The following is a 17,771-nucleotide window of genomic DNA, read 5'->3' as shown; positions in this document are numbered from 1 at the left end:
GTCTCTGTGTTGATCATTTTCCTTTTAATCTTTTAAACTCACATTTCTCTGGATTAAAAACCCAACAATAATCTTACTTAAAAAAAAATCACTGTGTATGATTTTTAAAAACTATTTATTTGTATAAGTATTTGAACACCTGAGAAAATCAATGTTAATATTTGGTATAGTAGCCTTTGATTGCAATTACAGAGGTCAAACATTTCCTGTAGTTTTTCACCAGGTTTGCACACACTACCAGAGGGATTTTTGCTGACTCCTCCACACAGATCTTCTCTAGATCAGTCAGGTTTGTGGGCTGTCACTGAGAAACACAGAGATTTTCTATTGGGTTTAGGTCTGGAGACTGGCTAGACCACACCAGAACCTTGATATGCTTCTTCCAGAGCCACTCCTTGGTTATCCTGTGTGCTTCGGGGTATTTGTCATGTTGGAAGACCCAGCCTCGACCCATTTTCAACGCTCTGACTAAGGGAAGGAGCTTTTTCTGCAAAATCCAGCAATACACGGCCCCAGTCATCCTCACCTTAATACAGTGCAGTCGTCATGTTCCATGTGCAGAGAACAACCCCCAAAACTTGATGCTACCACCCCCATGCTTAACAGTAGGGATGGTGTTCTTGGAATGGTACTCATCATTTTTCTTCCTCCAAACCTGGTTAGTGGAATTATGACCAAAAAGTTCTATTTTTGTCTCATCTGACCACGTGACTTTCTCCCATGACTCCTCTGGGTCATCCAAATTGTCATTGGCAAACTTAAGACGGACCTTACTGGTTTAAGCAGGGGAAACTTCTTTGCCATCCAAACCATGAAGTCTTAGTGTATTACCAACAATAACCTTGGGAAAATATAGATTTTAATATAAGCTCTTTTCAAGTCATTGACCAACTCCTCCTGTGTAGTTCTGGGCTGAATTCTTACCTTTCCGAGGGAGATTTACAGTTATGTTAAGCTTTCCATTTTCAAATGATTGCTCCAACAGTGGACCTTTTTTCACCAAGCTGCTTGGAAATTTCCCCGTAGCCCTTTCCAGCCTTGTGGAGGTGTAAAAATTGGTCTCTAGTGTCTTTGGACAAGTCTTTGGTCTAGACCATGATAGAAGTTGGATACTTAATGATTGTATGGGGTGGACAGGTGTCTTTAAGCAGCTAACGACCTCAAACAGGTGCATCTAATTTAGGATAATAAATGGAGTGGAGGTGGACATTTTGAAGGCAGACTAACAGGTCTTTGAGGGTCAGAATTCTAGCTGATAGACAGGTGTTCGAATACTTATTTGCACTTGTATCATACAAATAAATAGTTCAAAAATGATATATTGTGATTTCTGGATTTTTTTTATTTTAGAATATGTCTCTCACAGTGGAAATGCTGCTACGATGACAATTTCAAACCCCTCCATGATTTCTAAGTGGGAGAACTTGCAAAAGCAGTAGCAGGGTGTGTAAATACTTATTTTCCTAAATATGTGTAAGACCACTGGGCGACAGAGACAATATCATAAAAGCTAATGCTGTGGTGAGAAAATTAATATCTAGTTTGCTTAATGTAGCAAATGTAATGCTTTTCTGATTGTTTTCAAAACACCTTAATGGGGTTATCTTAGAAAAAAGATCTATTTCTTGTTGACAAAAATCTTTTATGAATCTATAATTGTTGTGTTATTAGGCTTTGCATTGTCATTGTGGCCACTGGCCGTCAGATGATTTTTAGAAAGCTGAAATCGCCCTCGAGAGAGAAAAGGTTTCCTTCTCCTATGTGACCCACATAAACCTCATAAACACACCTGTGTATCATGAGGTGGAAAAGGAAACATGAATCACCAAACTAAATAGAATTATCCCTTTTATCACTTTGATAGTTACAATTGTAGACAAGGAACATGCTAATGTTGTCTTGGGGAATCTCTGAACCAGTTTTTTGGCCATGGCCATTTTTCCAAAGCTAACCTTTCAAAGCCTTCCGCAAGTTCAGTGCAGGTATGATGGATTACAAAATATGGAAGGCTCCTGAAGAGCCTTTTTGTTTCACCCTGGCCCAAACATCAAAACAGTGCCAGCTTATTACATCGTATTTGAAGAGACTACTTGGTCACAGTGACACAGAAACCATCTGTCTTTGGAAAAACAAGGCTGCAGCATAAATTTAGCATATCTTCACATTTCTTTTTTACTTTTCAGAAAAAATGTTTTTTCAATGTTTATATTTTTTATATCTGATGTTTTAGTGTCTCAATTTTCAATGATTGAAATTGTATTGTTTGGTTTTATAATGTTTTATTTTGCAATGCCAAAGCTGTCACTGGTTTAGCTCCATGAGGTTCACGACTGTAGGTAAAGCAGGATATCATCTAAAAAAATAATATTTCTTCCCTACATAGGCCTACCTGATTTTTCCAGAACTGCTGTTCCATCAACTAAATAAGTTATCTTTATATGATCACCTTGTTAGCAAATAATTTAAACAAATATTTAACCTGATTTAACCCAATCATTTTCAAAGGTCACTTTTAACCTCATTAAGTCTGTGCTTCAATCTGTCATTTTAATTTTTTTCTATCATTAAAACTGTTTGTTGATCTGAGCATCCTACAATATCCACTCTGTTTGTTCACCTTTATCACTTATTTCTCCACAAGTTTATTAATTTGCTCATCATTCCATGTGGTTGCAAATTCATTGGTCGACCTATCCAACTATTGATTTTTTTCCCCGTCATCAATTAACCTGTTTATTAATTATTTACTTGCTTATTCATTCATGCATCTGTTATTTTTCTCTGGCTTGACAGACTCTTTATCCACTTTTCTATGTCCCTGGTTTGTCCATCGTCTATTGATCCACAAATCAGGCTTAAATCAGAGGCAACTACACTTTCAGTCAGTTTTCTGAAAACAGTTCAACACCTATCCAGAAGTATTTGTTATTTCTGTCAGTGCACACAAAAGCAATCTGTATTTGAGGCATTGGTGTTTCTAAGCACCTATAGACCCATCCTCCTAAGCACATTCCAAGTCAGATGTAATTAATGACCCACCTGTTGTTCTTCTGTGTCGTTGGAGACCCTTGTCTTATATTGGTTTTGTGTTTGTGTCATGATCAGGGCTCTGAGAGCAGACCTAATTGTTCATTTCTTTTACCTGGCTAAATCTACCCGGTTTCCAATTACCACTCATCTTATCCACCCGCTCCTGCTTCTTTATATACAGCTCAGTCTTAGCTATCGGGGCCAGATCATTGAGTTGGAGATCATTGCTGATGTCATAGTTCATGTTCCTGTTCTCAGGGGACCAGTGATGTGGTGTTCCTGTTTTCCTAATCATGTTCTGTCTCTTATCCACTGAGCATGCCCTGTTCATGTATTGGCTTAGTGGAGAGACCGGGTTTTTAGCGTACCTCTCTGTGGACTCCGGAAACCCTGAATCTGCCTGTTCCTATTCTTATCAGTATCCATGACTCGGCTTCGGACTCCTGAACCTCTTAGCCACCCTGTTCTGATCTATTTATTTGTTCTGGCTCAGAATCCTGCTTGCCCTCAGGGACTGCAGCATCTGGGACACTCTGGGTGGCACCCCCCACATCTGTGTGGCAGCCCTCTGGCTGGATTTTACCATGTTCTAAGCAGGTGGACTGAACTTTAAAACCAGGTAAGTGACTCACATGAATAACCATCCTCCATCAGATTACCATGGTCACTTACAGTACCTGTGTTTTTCTCCACCAAAGTATCCAGAGATGGGCAGTGCCCAGCCGCAGCCTCTGCAGTTCCGCAGCCTAGATATATGCCTTTTAAGTAATCACTGTCTGTCTCATCTGAATGGTCATTTGAATCATGGTGGGCATACTTGTGTAACATCTTTAGAATTACTTAAAGGACACCTCTCTTTTCAGTCATGGCTTAAAACTGAGTGAAAGTCCAGTTGACTCTGAATATGACCCAGATTATCCAATTAATCCATTTTTACATTTAATTTTCATAATATGTAAAGGAATTTTATTTAGAAGAAAAATACATCAAGATAAAACTCCAACCCATTCTGAATAAGGTAACATTCACAGAGTCATTGCACCAGATGCCCAGTGGTGGTTTTACAGTTTTGAGGGAGCTTGGGTGTTTGGATGGAATAAAATTTATTTTCGAAGAAAAAAAAGTACCTACCATTTTCCTCAGGATAATACTGTTGATTTTATTATTTTAAAAGGAAGAGATATATTTGCAAAGAAAATACCCTAAAGAATGCAACTGAAATACTGTATTAATACCTGGTTTGTTTTTTATTAAACCACAAGAGTGATGTTGCGCTTGATTAGAAGGGGAAACTTTAACCCCAAACGGGTAAACATTGTTGTTATAAACGCTGAAAGGAAACCATTAACAAGACGTTGTTGGTTATGTTAAAAGAAAAGAAGAATACTAATTAATCCCAGTGGAAATGTAATAAGTCAACATTTCCCCTATCATTCTGTTTCTGTTCTAATGCCGACTATTGTAATCAAAAAGGGTCAGCAATGAATACCAATGGTTTGCAGAAACTCAAGGACTTGATTTGCATAAAAAATTTCGTCAAACAAATTCATTGATCAACGGTTGCCTGATTAAGTACCGTGTGCAACATTAAGTTAATTTATAGCTTCAATTCCTGCTACTGTGGAATGGAAAATGTCAGCACTGATTCAGAGTTTTCTGACAGCCTTATGAAGTGTTACCGCTGAGAAGAACAGCTGAATGATGAACAAGAGGGCTGACAGAAAGATAAAATGAGTCGTGGCAAAGAACGACACACAGCAAAACCACAAAGCATTGTGAAAACATGGATCCTCACTAACTATTCCTCTGAAATAAATAAATTCATTTTTTTCCTCTGATTTTCAATGACAAAATTCACTTACATTTTTTTACACTACACTTTCCAGAAATATTTCATAGTCCACGCAACAGGGGAAGGAAGGAAGGAAGGAAGGAAGGAAGGAAGGAAGGAAGGAAGGAAGGAAGGAAGGAAGGATAACATGACACAATCTTGCTGTAACTATATTTTTTCTATACTTTCGAATTTCCATAGACCTAGACATCAATAAAATCAAATTCCATACTTCAACGTGTGGAGCCCTGAAAGACAGGTCAATATTAATGTTTAAATTTGTATTTTCATATGACATTAATTTTAAGATATATTAATGTTTAAATGTAAATATATATTACATTTTTATTTATACTTTTTTAAATCAAGGTGTAATTTTGGCTTGAAATATATAAAGATTTTAAGTTAATCCAAATAACTGAATGTATTGTTATACGATTTAGTCCCTTTACTTGAAAATGCCTTAAATGAGCACAGGCCGTTTACAAATTTTTACAACAAAAAACGTTTCAGAACAGCAAAAAACTTTTAAAGAAAAAAAATCCTTTTAAAGAAAATAAACACTTTGCTCATTTATGTTGTGTTTCCATTTCTAAATTCATATTCTGTTCACACTTAATACATGCAGGGTCACGGGGGACTGGTGCTTATCTCCAGGGGTCATGGATAACAGGCGGGAAGCGCCGTGGACAACATGACACAGAGATGCGTTTAAATAGCCATGCATGCACTCGCCCAAGTCTATCTTTTTAAACCTATGCAAATTACATAAATGGCTGCAATCACAACAGCCTTAACAATACAGCACAAACTATTTTAAATTGGAAAATAGTTGCAATCCAATTTATTTTTTACTTTTAGTTTAGATCATTATTAAAGATGATCTTTTTAAAACACTCTGCCAATTCAATATTCATATTTCCTAAAGTAAAAGGTGCATTCACCCTGGGGTGCACTCCACTTCACAGAAAAGAGCCAGATCTGAAGCTGTTTAAAAGAAAAGACGCTTTGGAAAAGGAGAGAAAACTGTTGCGGTAAGGCGATGGTGAGGAGTCACAACAGAAGCCCAGAGTTAAAAGACTACAAAAATGATAGAAAAAGATGTAGAAACTGGAGACAGCAGCAGAGGGAAGGCAGGAGGGAAAGTGCTGCATATCCTAACCTTATTAACAACGGATGCTTTTGGAGAGAGAGAGATCAGGAAGTGAGGAGAAAGAAGGAAAAAGAGATGAAAGGGGTTTAAAGAACAGTGAAAAAAGGTACAAAAGGTTAAGATGAAGGCAAGGACCAAAGCATAAAATAAATAACCAGAGAAGCAGGTCTAATAAGGAGAAATACTGCATGGAGCTGTGAGTGCACAGACCCACCAGGAAACCACTTTGGTGTGAGACTTCATCCTGGTAATAATGTTGGAGGTCAATAATATTGGAAAATGGCAGAACAATTAACATTTCAGAGGTAAAGGTGATGCAGCTGCCGTTTCTCAGAGGAATGAAAAATAACTAAAGCTCTGATAAAAACAGGATGAAAACTGGAAAACAAAGCTGCAGTATTGGGTTCTTTTGCCACAACTGCTAAGAAATATTCAGGAGAAAAACATTTCAATTCAAAGAACCAGGGTTATCTCACTAATATTATTTTAAAATTCTTTCCAGTTTTAAAACAATTAGTTGAAATTATTATCAAAAAACCATTGTTTCTTAATCAAATTCCTAACTCAAAGGTTATTTGCAGGCTATATAGCAGTACATACCATATTTACTTTGAGAAAATGTGACAACAATACACCATATAGAAGCAGTTTGTGCAGCAGATCAGAGGAAAGCTTTGGAATCCATGTGCAATCTGCCAAAAAATGCCCCTTTCATACAGTGTTTACTAATTAAACCAGCTTTTTCGGCTCATCCGAAGCATACTTTTCTTTTTATTCAGTGCGCCTTTTGAAAAGAATGTTTATTGGGATCTCTCGCAGTGGAAAACCTAACCTCTTTACCCAGTTATAGAGTCATAGTTCATGTACGTTTTTTGTGAAAAAGTGCATCACTAAACATTGACTTAATGGTGACCTAATAATTTTTTTCAATCGCAGAAACAGTTAAGTTTTCTTCTTATTTCTTTGTGTGCATTACGGATCTCCGAAGGATTTATTGTTAATTATCAGGAAAAAAACAAAAAAGGAATTTGGCTGTATTGATGAGCTGACCCAAATCACAAACTGTAATGTCCATGGGGTACTTTTGTGGTGGTAACATTTTTTAATTCTAAGATAAACGTTTAAACTAAGAGTCCCTACTTTAAGAAAAGTATCTCCCACGACATGGTCCCTATTTTTAATAGATTAACAACTGCTGGGGTTTTTGTGTTTGGGGTTACAAAGCAGAAGGATGCAGAGTGGAAGGAAATTGGCAATACTTAAAGAACCGGTGCGTAAGTGCGCAGCGCGCTCTGGATGTCTTTATCCACCCATCCATCCTTCCATCTATCCAAGCAACCTGCGCTTCATACTCACATCCAGGATGACCGAGATGCCTCTCCGTGGCTCCGGGGCGAAGAACTGCTCCTGAGCCACGGCCACCTCCTCCTTGCTGGAGGCGAACTCCCGGCTGGAGATGTTCTTGTTGTCGCTCATTTTGGTGACGATCCAGCGGACGAGCCCGTCAATTCCACCGGGCTGGGCGCCGCTGTTTCCGGACTGCGCTGCCGTCGCGGACTCGCTGTCCTGACCGGTTTCGAGTTTCGGCTGCTCGCGGCTTTCTTGGGATCGAAGTTTGGCTTGTTCTTTGTTCAGCAGTTTGTGGACCCCGTCCCTACAGTAGCGCGCTGCCTGCTCACACATCCTTTTGCTGCGGAGCGCTCATGCTGCGCTCTATGGGGAGAGAGAGGAGCTCCCTCCCCCTCCTCTCCCCCAACACTTCGCTTGTTACATCACAGTACCAACCCCAAAACACACCCATGCACCCATCCAGCAGCTAAACACCCCTTAATCTGTACAGAATATAATGTATATGAGGAACATTACTAATTTAAGTCATAGCAAATCACTTTATCTCGACATTAAGCCATCTAAATGACATAATAACCTCCTTCCTTTTGAGACTTCTACTAAAAAAAATGAGTTGAATATCACCAAAACCTCACCAAAGAAAAATAATAAGCTTGCATCTTAAATTAATTGTACATACTGATGGGGTGCACATTAATTGTCTGTAGTTGTTTAATCGGTTGATGCCTTAGAGCTTATAAAGACATGTAAATACAAAACACCATAGATAAAAGATTTTTTTTTACCAAGACAAAAGGAGAAAAAGGCTGCTGTTTTACAGGTTGTCAGGAATGTAAGCCATAAGATGTTACTGCTGAAGAAACTTGCAGATTAAAGGAAAGTTTAGTGGAAGGAAAAAACAATCAAATACTGCTTCAAGAGCCATAACAAAAAGCTAAGATATGGATTTGAACTGTTGCATTTGTGATAAAGGGTGGAGTAGAGATGCAAAAAGCAAACAGAGCCAGTGGTGTTGCCTGGTCTGGGCAATCCCACCTATAGCCCTGAAGGATTGTCATTAAGTCCGGGGTCGTTCTTTTACCGGAGACAGAAGAAATTAATTGAGCTTAACAGTGATATTAAATAACATGTATTGTAATTTACCAGCTCTACTGAATGCAACACACACGCTATGACCAATCACAGAGAAGTTTGTGTAGAAGCAGACCCTGATTGATGTATTATTGACTACAAGCAATGATACTATTCAATATTGTCACAAAGAAAATAAAAGTTCTGTTGTGGTGTCTGGCGGGGGACAAAAAGAGCCACGATGGAAAAGGTAAGCAATAAAGGGATTTAAATCTAGTATCTGGCTTTGAAAACTATGTGAATATCAGGCAGCTCATTCATGATGTCAACATGATGTCAAACTTGATATAATTGTAACCAAACCCCCGTCCATGCCCTTTTCTAATAGCTGTGAATCTGTTGTGCTGAATTGAACCCTGATACATGAAACTTGAGTTTGTGTTAATCAGGAGTTAGAGTAGCTCATCTTTTATGTGTCTTTCTTTAGAGAAGGACCACTGTTTATGTTGCACCATCCTCAATATAGCTACAAGGAAAAAACTATATTGGTGAATCCTGAATATTTATTCTATTTCATTTTGTTTTTGGAATAATCAAAATGGAGAAGTTAGAGGGTTAAAATAAAAAAAGTATAATTTAGCTATATATGTAGAATATGTTGGTCTATATATTTAAGGTGCATGCATGGTGTAATAAAACAAGATGAACCAGTAACTTTTTTTTATATACCGGTAGTACCAGCAAGAATTTAAAATTGCTTTTCCCAAAGCTCTTTGTTTCATTCAAGAGTGACAATAATTTATTTCAAAAGTTTTTTTTTTTTACAATCTGTTTATCTGATATTTATGGGTTAAATCAAGTGACGTCTCTAGATGTTTATAAACAGCAGACTGTGCATATTGCAGTATTTGGCTTCAAACAAGGTGTCAGAATACTCAAGAAGGCTTCAACAGAGAGCCCATTTTACCAGTTAAATTCACTGAGATTCCCCTATAGGGCGTGGGCTCAGCCCCCAATGTTCCCAGTACAGAAATGCCCCTGCAAAGAGCTAATATTAAATGCATATGAAGAGGAGGATGATGAGGATGTTCACTGTTGTCCACAATCATCTTCACTTTATGAAGAGTTCTCTGTCAAATCCTCTTCAGAGGTTCCAGAAGAGTTCCTAGAACAGAGCTGGTCATCTTTATTAGCTTGTTGAGCTTTGTTAGGTGATTTGCTCTGATGCTTTCATCCCAGATGATGGAGGAAGAGATCCCACTCTCCAGAAAATATATAGTATTTTGGTGAAAACACTACAAGCTTCTACAGAAAGTACAATCTGCTCTTTCCCTTCTTGCAGAGGGCTTTGCAGTTGGGTCTCCAGTTGTTTGTTGTGCAGCTGAACACCATTATAATAACTAGAAAGATAGCTGTTCCTGCGAAACAGCCATGAGAATGCTGTACCCTAAACTGGAAGCTGAAAATGGCAGAAACTGCTGAAATTACATGAAATGGAAAAAAAAGATACATGCTTAATTTCTTAGTATGCTGAATCAAGCCAATTTTTAAAATATAGACTGAAATGTAATAAATTTGCAGAATCGGAAAAGAAATCAGCAAGAAAATCTTATATGGTTGAAGAAATAAATGTTGAAGAATGTGGTATTGAATGAGCAGTTTAGTGCTAAATAAGGAGCTTGATTAAAGTGATGAAAAACGTAGCTGTACTTTTAGTGGAATTTTTTAAGTTTTCCATTAATTTCTCTGGGCCAAAAGAAGCTTAATATTTACAAAAATAAAAATCGAAATTTTTAGCATAACCCTCCAGAAGAAGCTGAACATTTTGATACCCAAATTGTTGAAATCGGCTGAAGTATGCGGGACTAGTTAGAGGCGGAAAAACGAAACAAGAAAACAATGAATGAGAATCCATCAATGCATTCTCACTTGATTACACTCCTTCACCACCTCCACTTCTTCTTCCATGATGTTAATAGGATTTAACTTGTTTCCGTTTCTTCTGAAATATACAATCATCTCCCTTGTTTTGTTTACATTTAGGATCAGATGATGGTTTTTTACACGATGCCACAAAGCAGTTCCGCACCTTTCTGTATGGAGCTTGTTGTCCATCTTTGATGCATCCAACGGCTACAGAGAGATCTGAGTATTTCTGCTGGTAACAAAACTATCTTGTACTGGAAGTCAGAGATGTACAGAGGAAAAAGGAATGGTGAGAGTACCATCCCATTTGGTATTTCTGTGCTGAGAGAGCTGACCCTTCAATCTAACAACCTCTGGTCTGTTTTTTCCGGTAATCTTTGATCCAGGCAATTGTTGACGCCTCCACCTGAGTCTTCAGGTTTTTCAAACAGAATAACATGACTGTCACAGTGCTGCCTGCCTTGTGTTAATGACAGTGTGTTTTGTTGAGGCAGATGCATGATGGAAACTTTAATCTCCACAGCAATAAGCAAACTGCAAAGGGTCATAACAGTAATAAAGTGTTTCTTTGTTTAAAATAATAACCACAGAGTATTGTAAGTCATACAATTTGGTTTTGTTGAGAAGTTTCAGTTATTTAATTATCTTTATTTCTTGCAGGATTTTGTTGCTAAAATTCCACCTTTTCCAAGTTTGATTGGTTTTGTATTTTCGTTAGTAATTTCTGAAGCAACAGATCATTTCTTCCATCAGGAAAGAAAAAGTAGAATATTTCCTTTGGGATTGTTGTACCGAAGCATAAAGTGATGTACAAGGGACTGCTTTATCTCCCTTTTAATGTCCAGACTTTTTAATATTGATTTACCTTTGAACATTAACGGTAGGAAATTCTTCTCCCCAATGGGAGGATCAGAGGATTTTGCCTCATCCAGGAAGTAGGAGTCTCTCCTGGACTGTCACTCCAGTTACCCATTAGGGGTTTGTGTGCAGTGCATGTCTGATGTGACATGTCTAACCTTTGGTAATGAGACTCCCCCAGCTCTGCCCTTTCTCTTTAGCAGAGAGCCTTTGCTTAAATGTGCTGCGTGTCTAACAGAACACAACACCGGTTTGCTTGCATTAGGTCCTGCTGAGGGGCCAATGGAGTGACCAAAAAGAGAAAAAAAAATTATACACATCTTTTGAGCCATAATTCAAATTAACTCACTTGACATGAGTGCCCCCCTGTGGAAATGACAGGAAGTGGTTATCTGCAGACCTCATTCAGTTAAGGAGAGCTTATTGGATGGAGAAAGGTTTAAAGATACAATCAAAAGAAATCTATTTTACATTTTTGGCATCAACATTTAGATTTAAGATTCAAAATAGTCCAAAATCTCAACAAATAAAATAGAGAAAACCTAAGCTGTATGAAAGAATAAAGGCATAGAGGTCTGATTGTAATGAAGTTTTTTTTTTTTTTTTTTTTGTAGCTAGCAAAGAAAACTTTGTTTCCATTGGAGTTGAACAGGGCTTGCTGTGGCGCTGGCTGCAGAGGGCCAGCTTTCCAATCCATGGTCCAGGAGACCCTTCTGGAGGTGCTGCAAAGGACAACGGTGCTGCAAAGGCTATGCTATCCACTTCTTTGACAGTAAAGTAGGGATGGTAAACCTAGGAGTAAAATAAATAGATTCATGTGGCAAAATTTTAGGCATGCATATAAGAGAAAAACAATAGTTTGTTTTAGGAAGACTGCTTGTATGTATACCATATGTATAGAACAAAACTGTGCTGCTGAATCAAAGGGAGGAACAATTCACATTCTGAGGAGTAAATGTTTCAGATTTGGAAACTCACTTTGCACGTAGTAAATGTTTACATTTGCATAGCCTTCATCCATGAATTTGTGACAGAGACTCAAAAAAAGGTTAGCACCTGCTGAATTGAACATCATATAAATTTGAACCTTCCTTGAAGATCTCTGTGATCTTGTACCTGTTTTAGAATGCAAACCTTCAGAAGATCAGACCGTTAGAGATAATTCTCATTTTAGGATGTCTTAATCTATTCCCTATTAGAAATGGAGTCTCAATCAGTCATTTTTAAATGAATTGCACTATGGGTAGCTGTAACTGGCCTACTTGTCAACAACACCAACAAGAATCTGTATAGTTCAAAAGCACAAATCAACAGTTATTTGGACACCTTAAAATACTGTAGGTGTCCTTTTTTCAAGGGTTTTTAAGCAACCCCTGGAGTCCCCATGAATCTATATTTCCCTTTTTTCATTTTTCCTTAAGGGAACAAATGGAAAAGCACAAACCGACAATTCACACTGTGTTTCTGTTAGGACAGTATTGTAGCCAATTTATATAATTTTGCTTAATGCAACTTCATCTGCAGGAATCTAAATCCTTTTACTCTAAACTATGACTATCGAAACATAGAAAATTAGCCTCCAGTCTGTCAGATTCATGTGACCTAATTGCCCTCTGTGCTAATACTCATATGCATATATCTTGCAACAGGAGAAAATACTTCAAGAAAACTTTAGAAGACTAATAGAAAGTCAGGCTTTTTGGATGAAAAAAAGAAATTAGGGATTATGTCTCTTAGGGTTCGGCATGATATCCAAGATAAAATAACCCGCATTTTTTAACCTCTGTTGCCTGGGGAGCTGGTTGTTGACTTCAAGGACCTGATAATGTTTAGTCTTAGCAGGAAGCTCACCTATGATGTGTCCTCTGCTTTGGGAGGAGAAGCCGTTCCATGCAGGTTGAATAGCATCCCCCTTAAAACAGGAAAGGGAGAAAAAACAGTTTTTTGAAAAATTAAGATACGCTGTACAAAAATGCAAGCATTTAAACCCTGTGTGTAGGCTTATTTCATTTGTCATGATGGTCAAGGAAAAAGCTTTTGGGACACCTGGAACCCCCTGGTGCGCCCTCCATAAAAAAAACAACCTTCTCTCTAAAAGAAAGCCCTCTTGAACCGCTGACAATCAAGTCCTGTAGAAAATTTGGCTTGAATGTCCAAACTGCTGGAAAGGGACCACATTCCTCAAATTTTGAGGCAGGCTATCTGCATCTTTCTTTCTCTGATTCTCTAATATTTAAGAAAAGAGATAAACCAAGAATCCAGCAAAGAGTGACAGTCACACAGCTGAGAAGCAGCATATCAAGCTGCTCATAGCGATACCACTGACCCTCGGACTCACGTAAAGTTTTCCTGACCATTGGAAATTCCTAGTCATCAACACAATGCTGAAAAGTCTGATAAACTAATCGAGAAAGTGGTTTTCAAAATGTGGATATTATTTCAATATGTCTGGAGAGACTCACAGAGACTGTCAAAGGCACGAGGGAAGGACCCAGTATTCAGGCGAGACAGACAGTGGGATAACAAAAGGTGTTTTATCAAAACACAGATTACAGAAGCGGGCTGTGGATCTGCAGTGGCTGCGGGGGGACACCTCCCATCACTGGAAACTCGTTAGAGATAAACATATTAGTGACTGCAACAATCAGATGGAGGATGATTATGTACACGCAAGCCACTAACCTGGTTAAACAGTTTAGACCAGTGGCCAAAGTACAGGGATTGTTCCAGTCGGTGGACTGAACAGAAGCAGCGAGTGCTGCCAATGTGTTCCACACGTGGAAGGCTGCAGAGCTGACAGATGACCAGAGACAAGCAGGCAAAGCTATCAAGACAGGGGGCAGGCAGGCTCAAAGGTCCAAAGGCAGAAATGGGTCAAGATCAGAACACAAAGTCAGCTAGAAAACTCTCTTAACCAAGGGCTCAGTTATAATCTAGCACCGTTGGCTGGAACAGGTGAAACATGGCATTTAAATAGGAAACCGGATCAGGTGGATCTGATGAGGAAAAGGGAAGAGCTAGACAGGTGCAGGAAATGAGCAATCAAGCCATCCATCAGCAGAGAGAAGCTGCAATTTTAAAAGTATTATTCAATTTATTTATACAGGTAAAACAATAAAATTCTTCTAAATGTTTGTCTATGGAACTCATTTACTCATTTAGCAATCTCTCACACTTGAGCATGCATGTAGCGACAGTGGAGAGGAAAACTCCCTTTCAACTAGATAAAACCTCCACAGAACCAGGCTCAGTGTGAGCAGCCATGTGTCAAGACTGACATGGGCTTAAGGAGATGGAAGCAGATAATGACTCAAATAATAACTGAACTTTATTGAACACACATTGGAGCACTCAGAAACTCAGGATTCCAAGCTCTATGCCCTAACGACTAGGCCACCACTCCCTCATTATTAACTAAGATAAGAGTATAAATGCACAACAGTACATAAATATATTATTATGTTATTCTAATACATTTTTCCAGGTTACATAATTGAGTCACCATTTTTTCAATATACATTTTGTTGCTGTAAACAACAGAAACTCCGAAATTCCGTATTGTGGGACAATAAAGGGATTAGAATAGATTCCATTCTATTCTATTCTAAACAAATAATATTGTTTTTCCTTTTTCTTTTTCAAAATTCAAACTTTCATTAGTAAATTAAATTTTTAGGGGTATCAAGTTTTTATAGCTTAAAAAAATATCTGAATCTGCATCAAAAGCCAAATTTCATAAAGTAAATGCTGTTTTTACTGTTTTCAAAACCTTTTGTATGTTTTCTTTAGACCAATAGATGAATGAGGGAGAAAATAAATATACACTTTCTGATTCCTAGACAGCAGAACCATACAGGTACTTATTAAATCTAACTACATGAAGTTGTATTAATTCCTAAATCTTTCAAAAGCTGCTAAATGATCCAAATGAGAAATGAATGTCTGACATTGTTTTAAACTACCCTACAGAGCATTTTTCTACAATCAGAAAAAAAACAACTGACATGGCAGCTTTCAGGGATTGTTATGAATAAAAAAAGGATTTTAAAAATAATTTTAGAACTCATATCTTTTTTATATTACTTCACAATAAATATAATCAAATTAATTTAAAGTTATTTTTCCTGCACCAGTACATAAAATTTGTCTTCTTGAGGTACTTTACAAAGAAACGATGTCACATTTTAATTTAGGAACAAACTATCAAATTAATCCAGTCAACTATAATCATACAAACTTATCTAAATAAAGAAATGAATTAAAAAGATGTCCTAGTCTTAATACAATGCTGTAAAATTCAGTTGAAAAGTAATCGAATGAAGATAATTTATTCCATCAAGTTAATTTTGGAGCAGTATCTCCTAAACTAGCATGAGGAAAAATAAGAGCTAGAAAATATTCCTGTCATTTGTCCAATAATTTAAGTTAAAATTAATTCTCTCAAAGATGTTAAAAAAATGTATTTTTTTATGAAGAGACAGATGTGGCTCTAACCTCTTTGCAGATGGAGCCTAGAGTACAGGAGCCTGTGACTGTAAGTTCAACAGATGAGGAACCTTTGATGAAGCAGGACAGGTTTTTATTTCGTATGTCATTAATGAGCAACACAGGGGCAAAAGTCATCTCAGTGGTTCCATCTTGGAAAGATACATCCTTTCATCTGTTTGAATGACAACCCTGTAGGGAAATCTGTTTGCTAGTGAAAACCGCTTTTTCAGTGGACCAAAACAAAAGAGGAGAGTAGAACACAAATCCAGGCAGAGTTAATGTGAGATGTTGAGGACATTATGTGTTTCTGAACACAATTCAGTCAGAGATATTGTTTTTCATTATAACTGGCTGCAGCACCACCAGACTTCACCATGGTAATCTTACTCCTGGTCTGCAATGATGGACCACAGCTTCAGCATTGACACGTGGTTCCTGTCTAAATGGACTTTCACCCCCGTCACAGTTTAATATAATGAATTCTTAAATATATTTTGAAACAGAAATATTGCATGAGTGTCAATCAAAGTTCCGTTCTGATATATTCATATAAGCTGTTTAATGCTTATGTGGGAAGAATTCAGCATACCTTGCAGGAGCTCTCAATGTTCAGCAGGGGGTGGAAGAAGCTTGCAAACTTTGCCTGCAGCTCAGCAGAAAAAGGAGGGATGTGCTGTTGAGGTCAAACATGAAGCAGATTTCAGTTCCAGCTCAACTGCAGGGAATGACAGACAGGTCCTGGTGGCCGAAGGCATTTGTTTAGCATCACTATACAGGGTTACTGTTTAATGACTGCATGTCTGTGTTTTTGATTACCTTTGAATCCAGAGAAGTGTTTGTGTTCAGTGCCAACGTAAAAGAAAGATCTAAGAGGTTGTAATTGGTTAGAACCACTTGTTTGTTCTCCTTTTACGTTTTGAAAGGTTCCACTTTCACTTTATTTTGTTCGGGATCCTTTTCTTGTAATTGAAATAGAAAGAAATGCCTTATGATCATGAAAATAAACATAGTCAAATTACACAATAAACTTGTTAAAAAGCTTAAATGCTAGAGCTAAGTTCTAAATTCAGAGTATCAAAATCTTAATTTATTCTATATCAGTTTGACCTATTTAAAGAACATAACTTAAACGCAAATCCATAATCTTCTTCTGCTTATACTGCTAATTAAATACACTACAGCTAGTAAAAACAATTCAGGATCTCTAAAATTGGATAATTTAATATGACCATTAAAAATGTTTTGAATAAAGGAGTAATGTTATGGTTGATACAACTATGGGAAAGACTAACTAAGCAGCAGAGAGTTATTGACACCTTCCAGAGGGAGGGTATGCTGAAAGACAAACACTGATATTTCCAATGAGCATATAAAAGTGATAGGTTGAAGTCCCCTCTGTTGCTTACTAAGGTTTCAGGACCTTGGTGCTCTAAATAAAGATTCTGTTCTTTTCCTGGTTTAAACAGCACTTACCTTAGTTTGATTAACATGAAAGCCCTCCCTGCCAGGTGGATGCAACCCCAACCAGAGGCGGCAGTAGTGGAGCCAAACCCCTGCCCTGTCCCCCCCGCACAACGTACTACATAGGGAAGTCTAAACCGACACCTTTATTCAGCCAACTTCCAGAAAACATAAGACTTGGACAATCCCTCTACCCCCTTGCTGTGGCACAATGTGACCCCTCTAGAGGGAACACCAGCAGGATGATATACAAAGGATGCTACCCGCCAGCTCAATGGCCCATAATCATGCTCAGATTTACTCTTTAATGTTCAATTCTAAAACGCACCAATTTACTTTTGTGTTTACAGAAAAAAATATGACAGACTTCGAATATGTCGTTTATATAATAAATAACATAAAAGCATTTAAATGCACAATATTAGCATTAGCCAACCATTAGTGTGCTGAGCAATTACACAACAATTAACAATTTTATATCTCGTATCTGTATTTTCAGGATTTCATTTAGTGAGAATATAAACAAACTAAAACCATAATGTCTGAATGTCCCATGTCAACTGTGAAATATTAAAAAATGACATTTTAAAAAGTAGCCTCTAG

At 37.7% G+C, this 17,771-nt stretch overlaps 1 protein-coding gene across 2 annotated transcripts in view; it reads right to left on the bottom strand.

Moving 5' to 3' along the window:
* The window catches only part of necab2 (N-terminal EF-hand calcium binding protein 2), a 154,126-nt gene extending 146,402 nt beyond the window's left edge, over nucleotides 1-7,724 (bottom strand). For both annotated transcript variants that reach the window (XM_015371140.1, XM_015371141.1), the window contains exon 1: nucleotides 7,371-7,724. In XM_015371140.1, the coding sequence (XP_015226626.1) occupies nucleotides 7,371-7,697 (327 nt within the window). In that variant the 5' untranslated portion in view covers nucleotides 7,698-7,724. The remainder of the gene's footprint in view (nucleotides 1-7,370) is intronic.
* Nucleotides 7,725-17,771: the final 10,047 nt, after the last annotated feature.

The sequence above is a fragment of the Cyprinodon variegatus genome, unplaced genomic scaffold (genome assembly GCF_000732505.1).
Source record: "Cyprinodon variegatus isolate N-32 unplaced genomic scaffold, C_variegatus-1.0 Scaffold54, whole genome shotgun sequence".
Taxonomy (NCBI): domain Eukaryota; kingdom Metazoa; phylum Chordata; class Actinopteri; order Cyprinodontiformes; family Cyprinodontidae; genus Cyprinodon; species Cyprinodon variegatus.
Note: the sequence above shows the minus strand (reverse complement) of the source record. Positions and strands in the feature narration are given on the sequence as shown.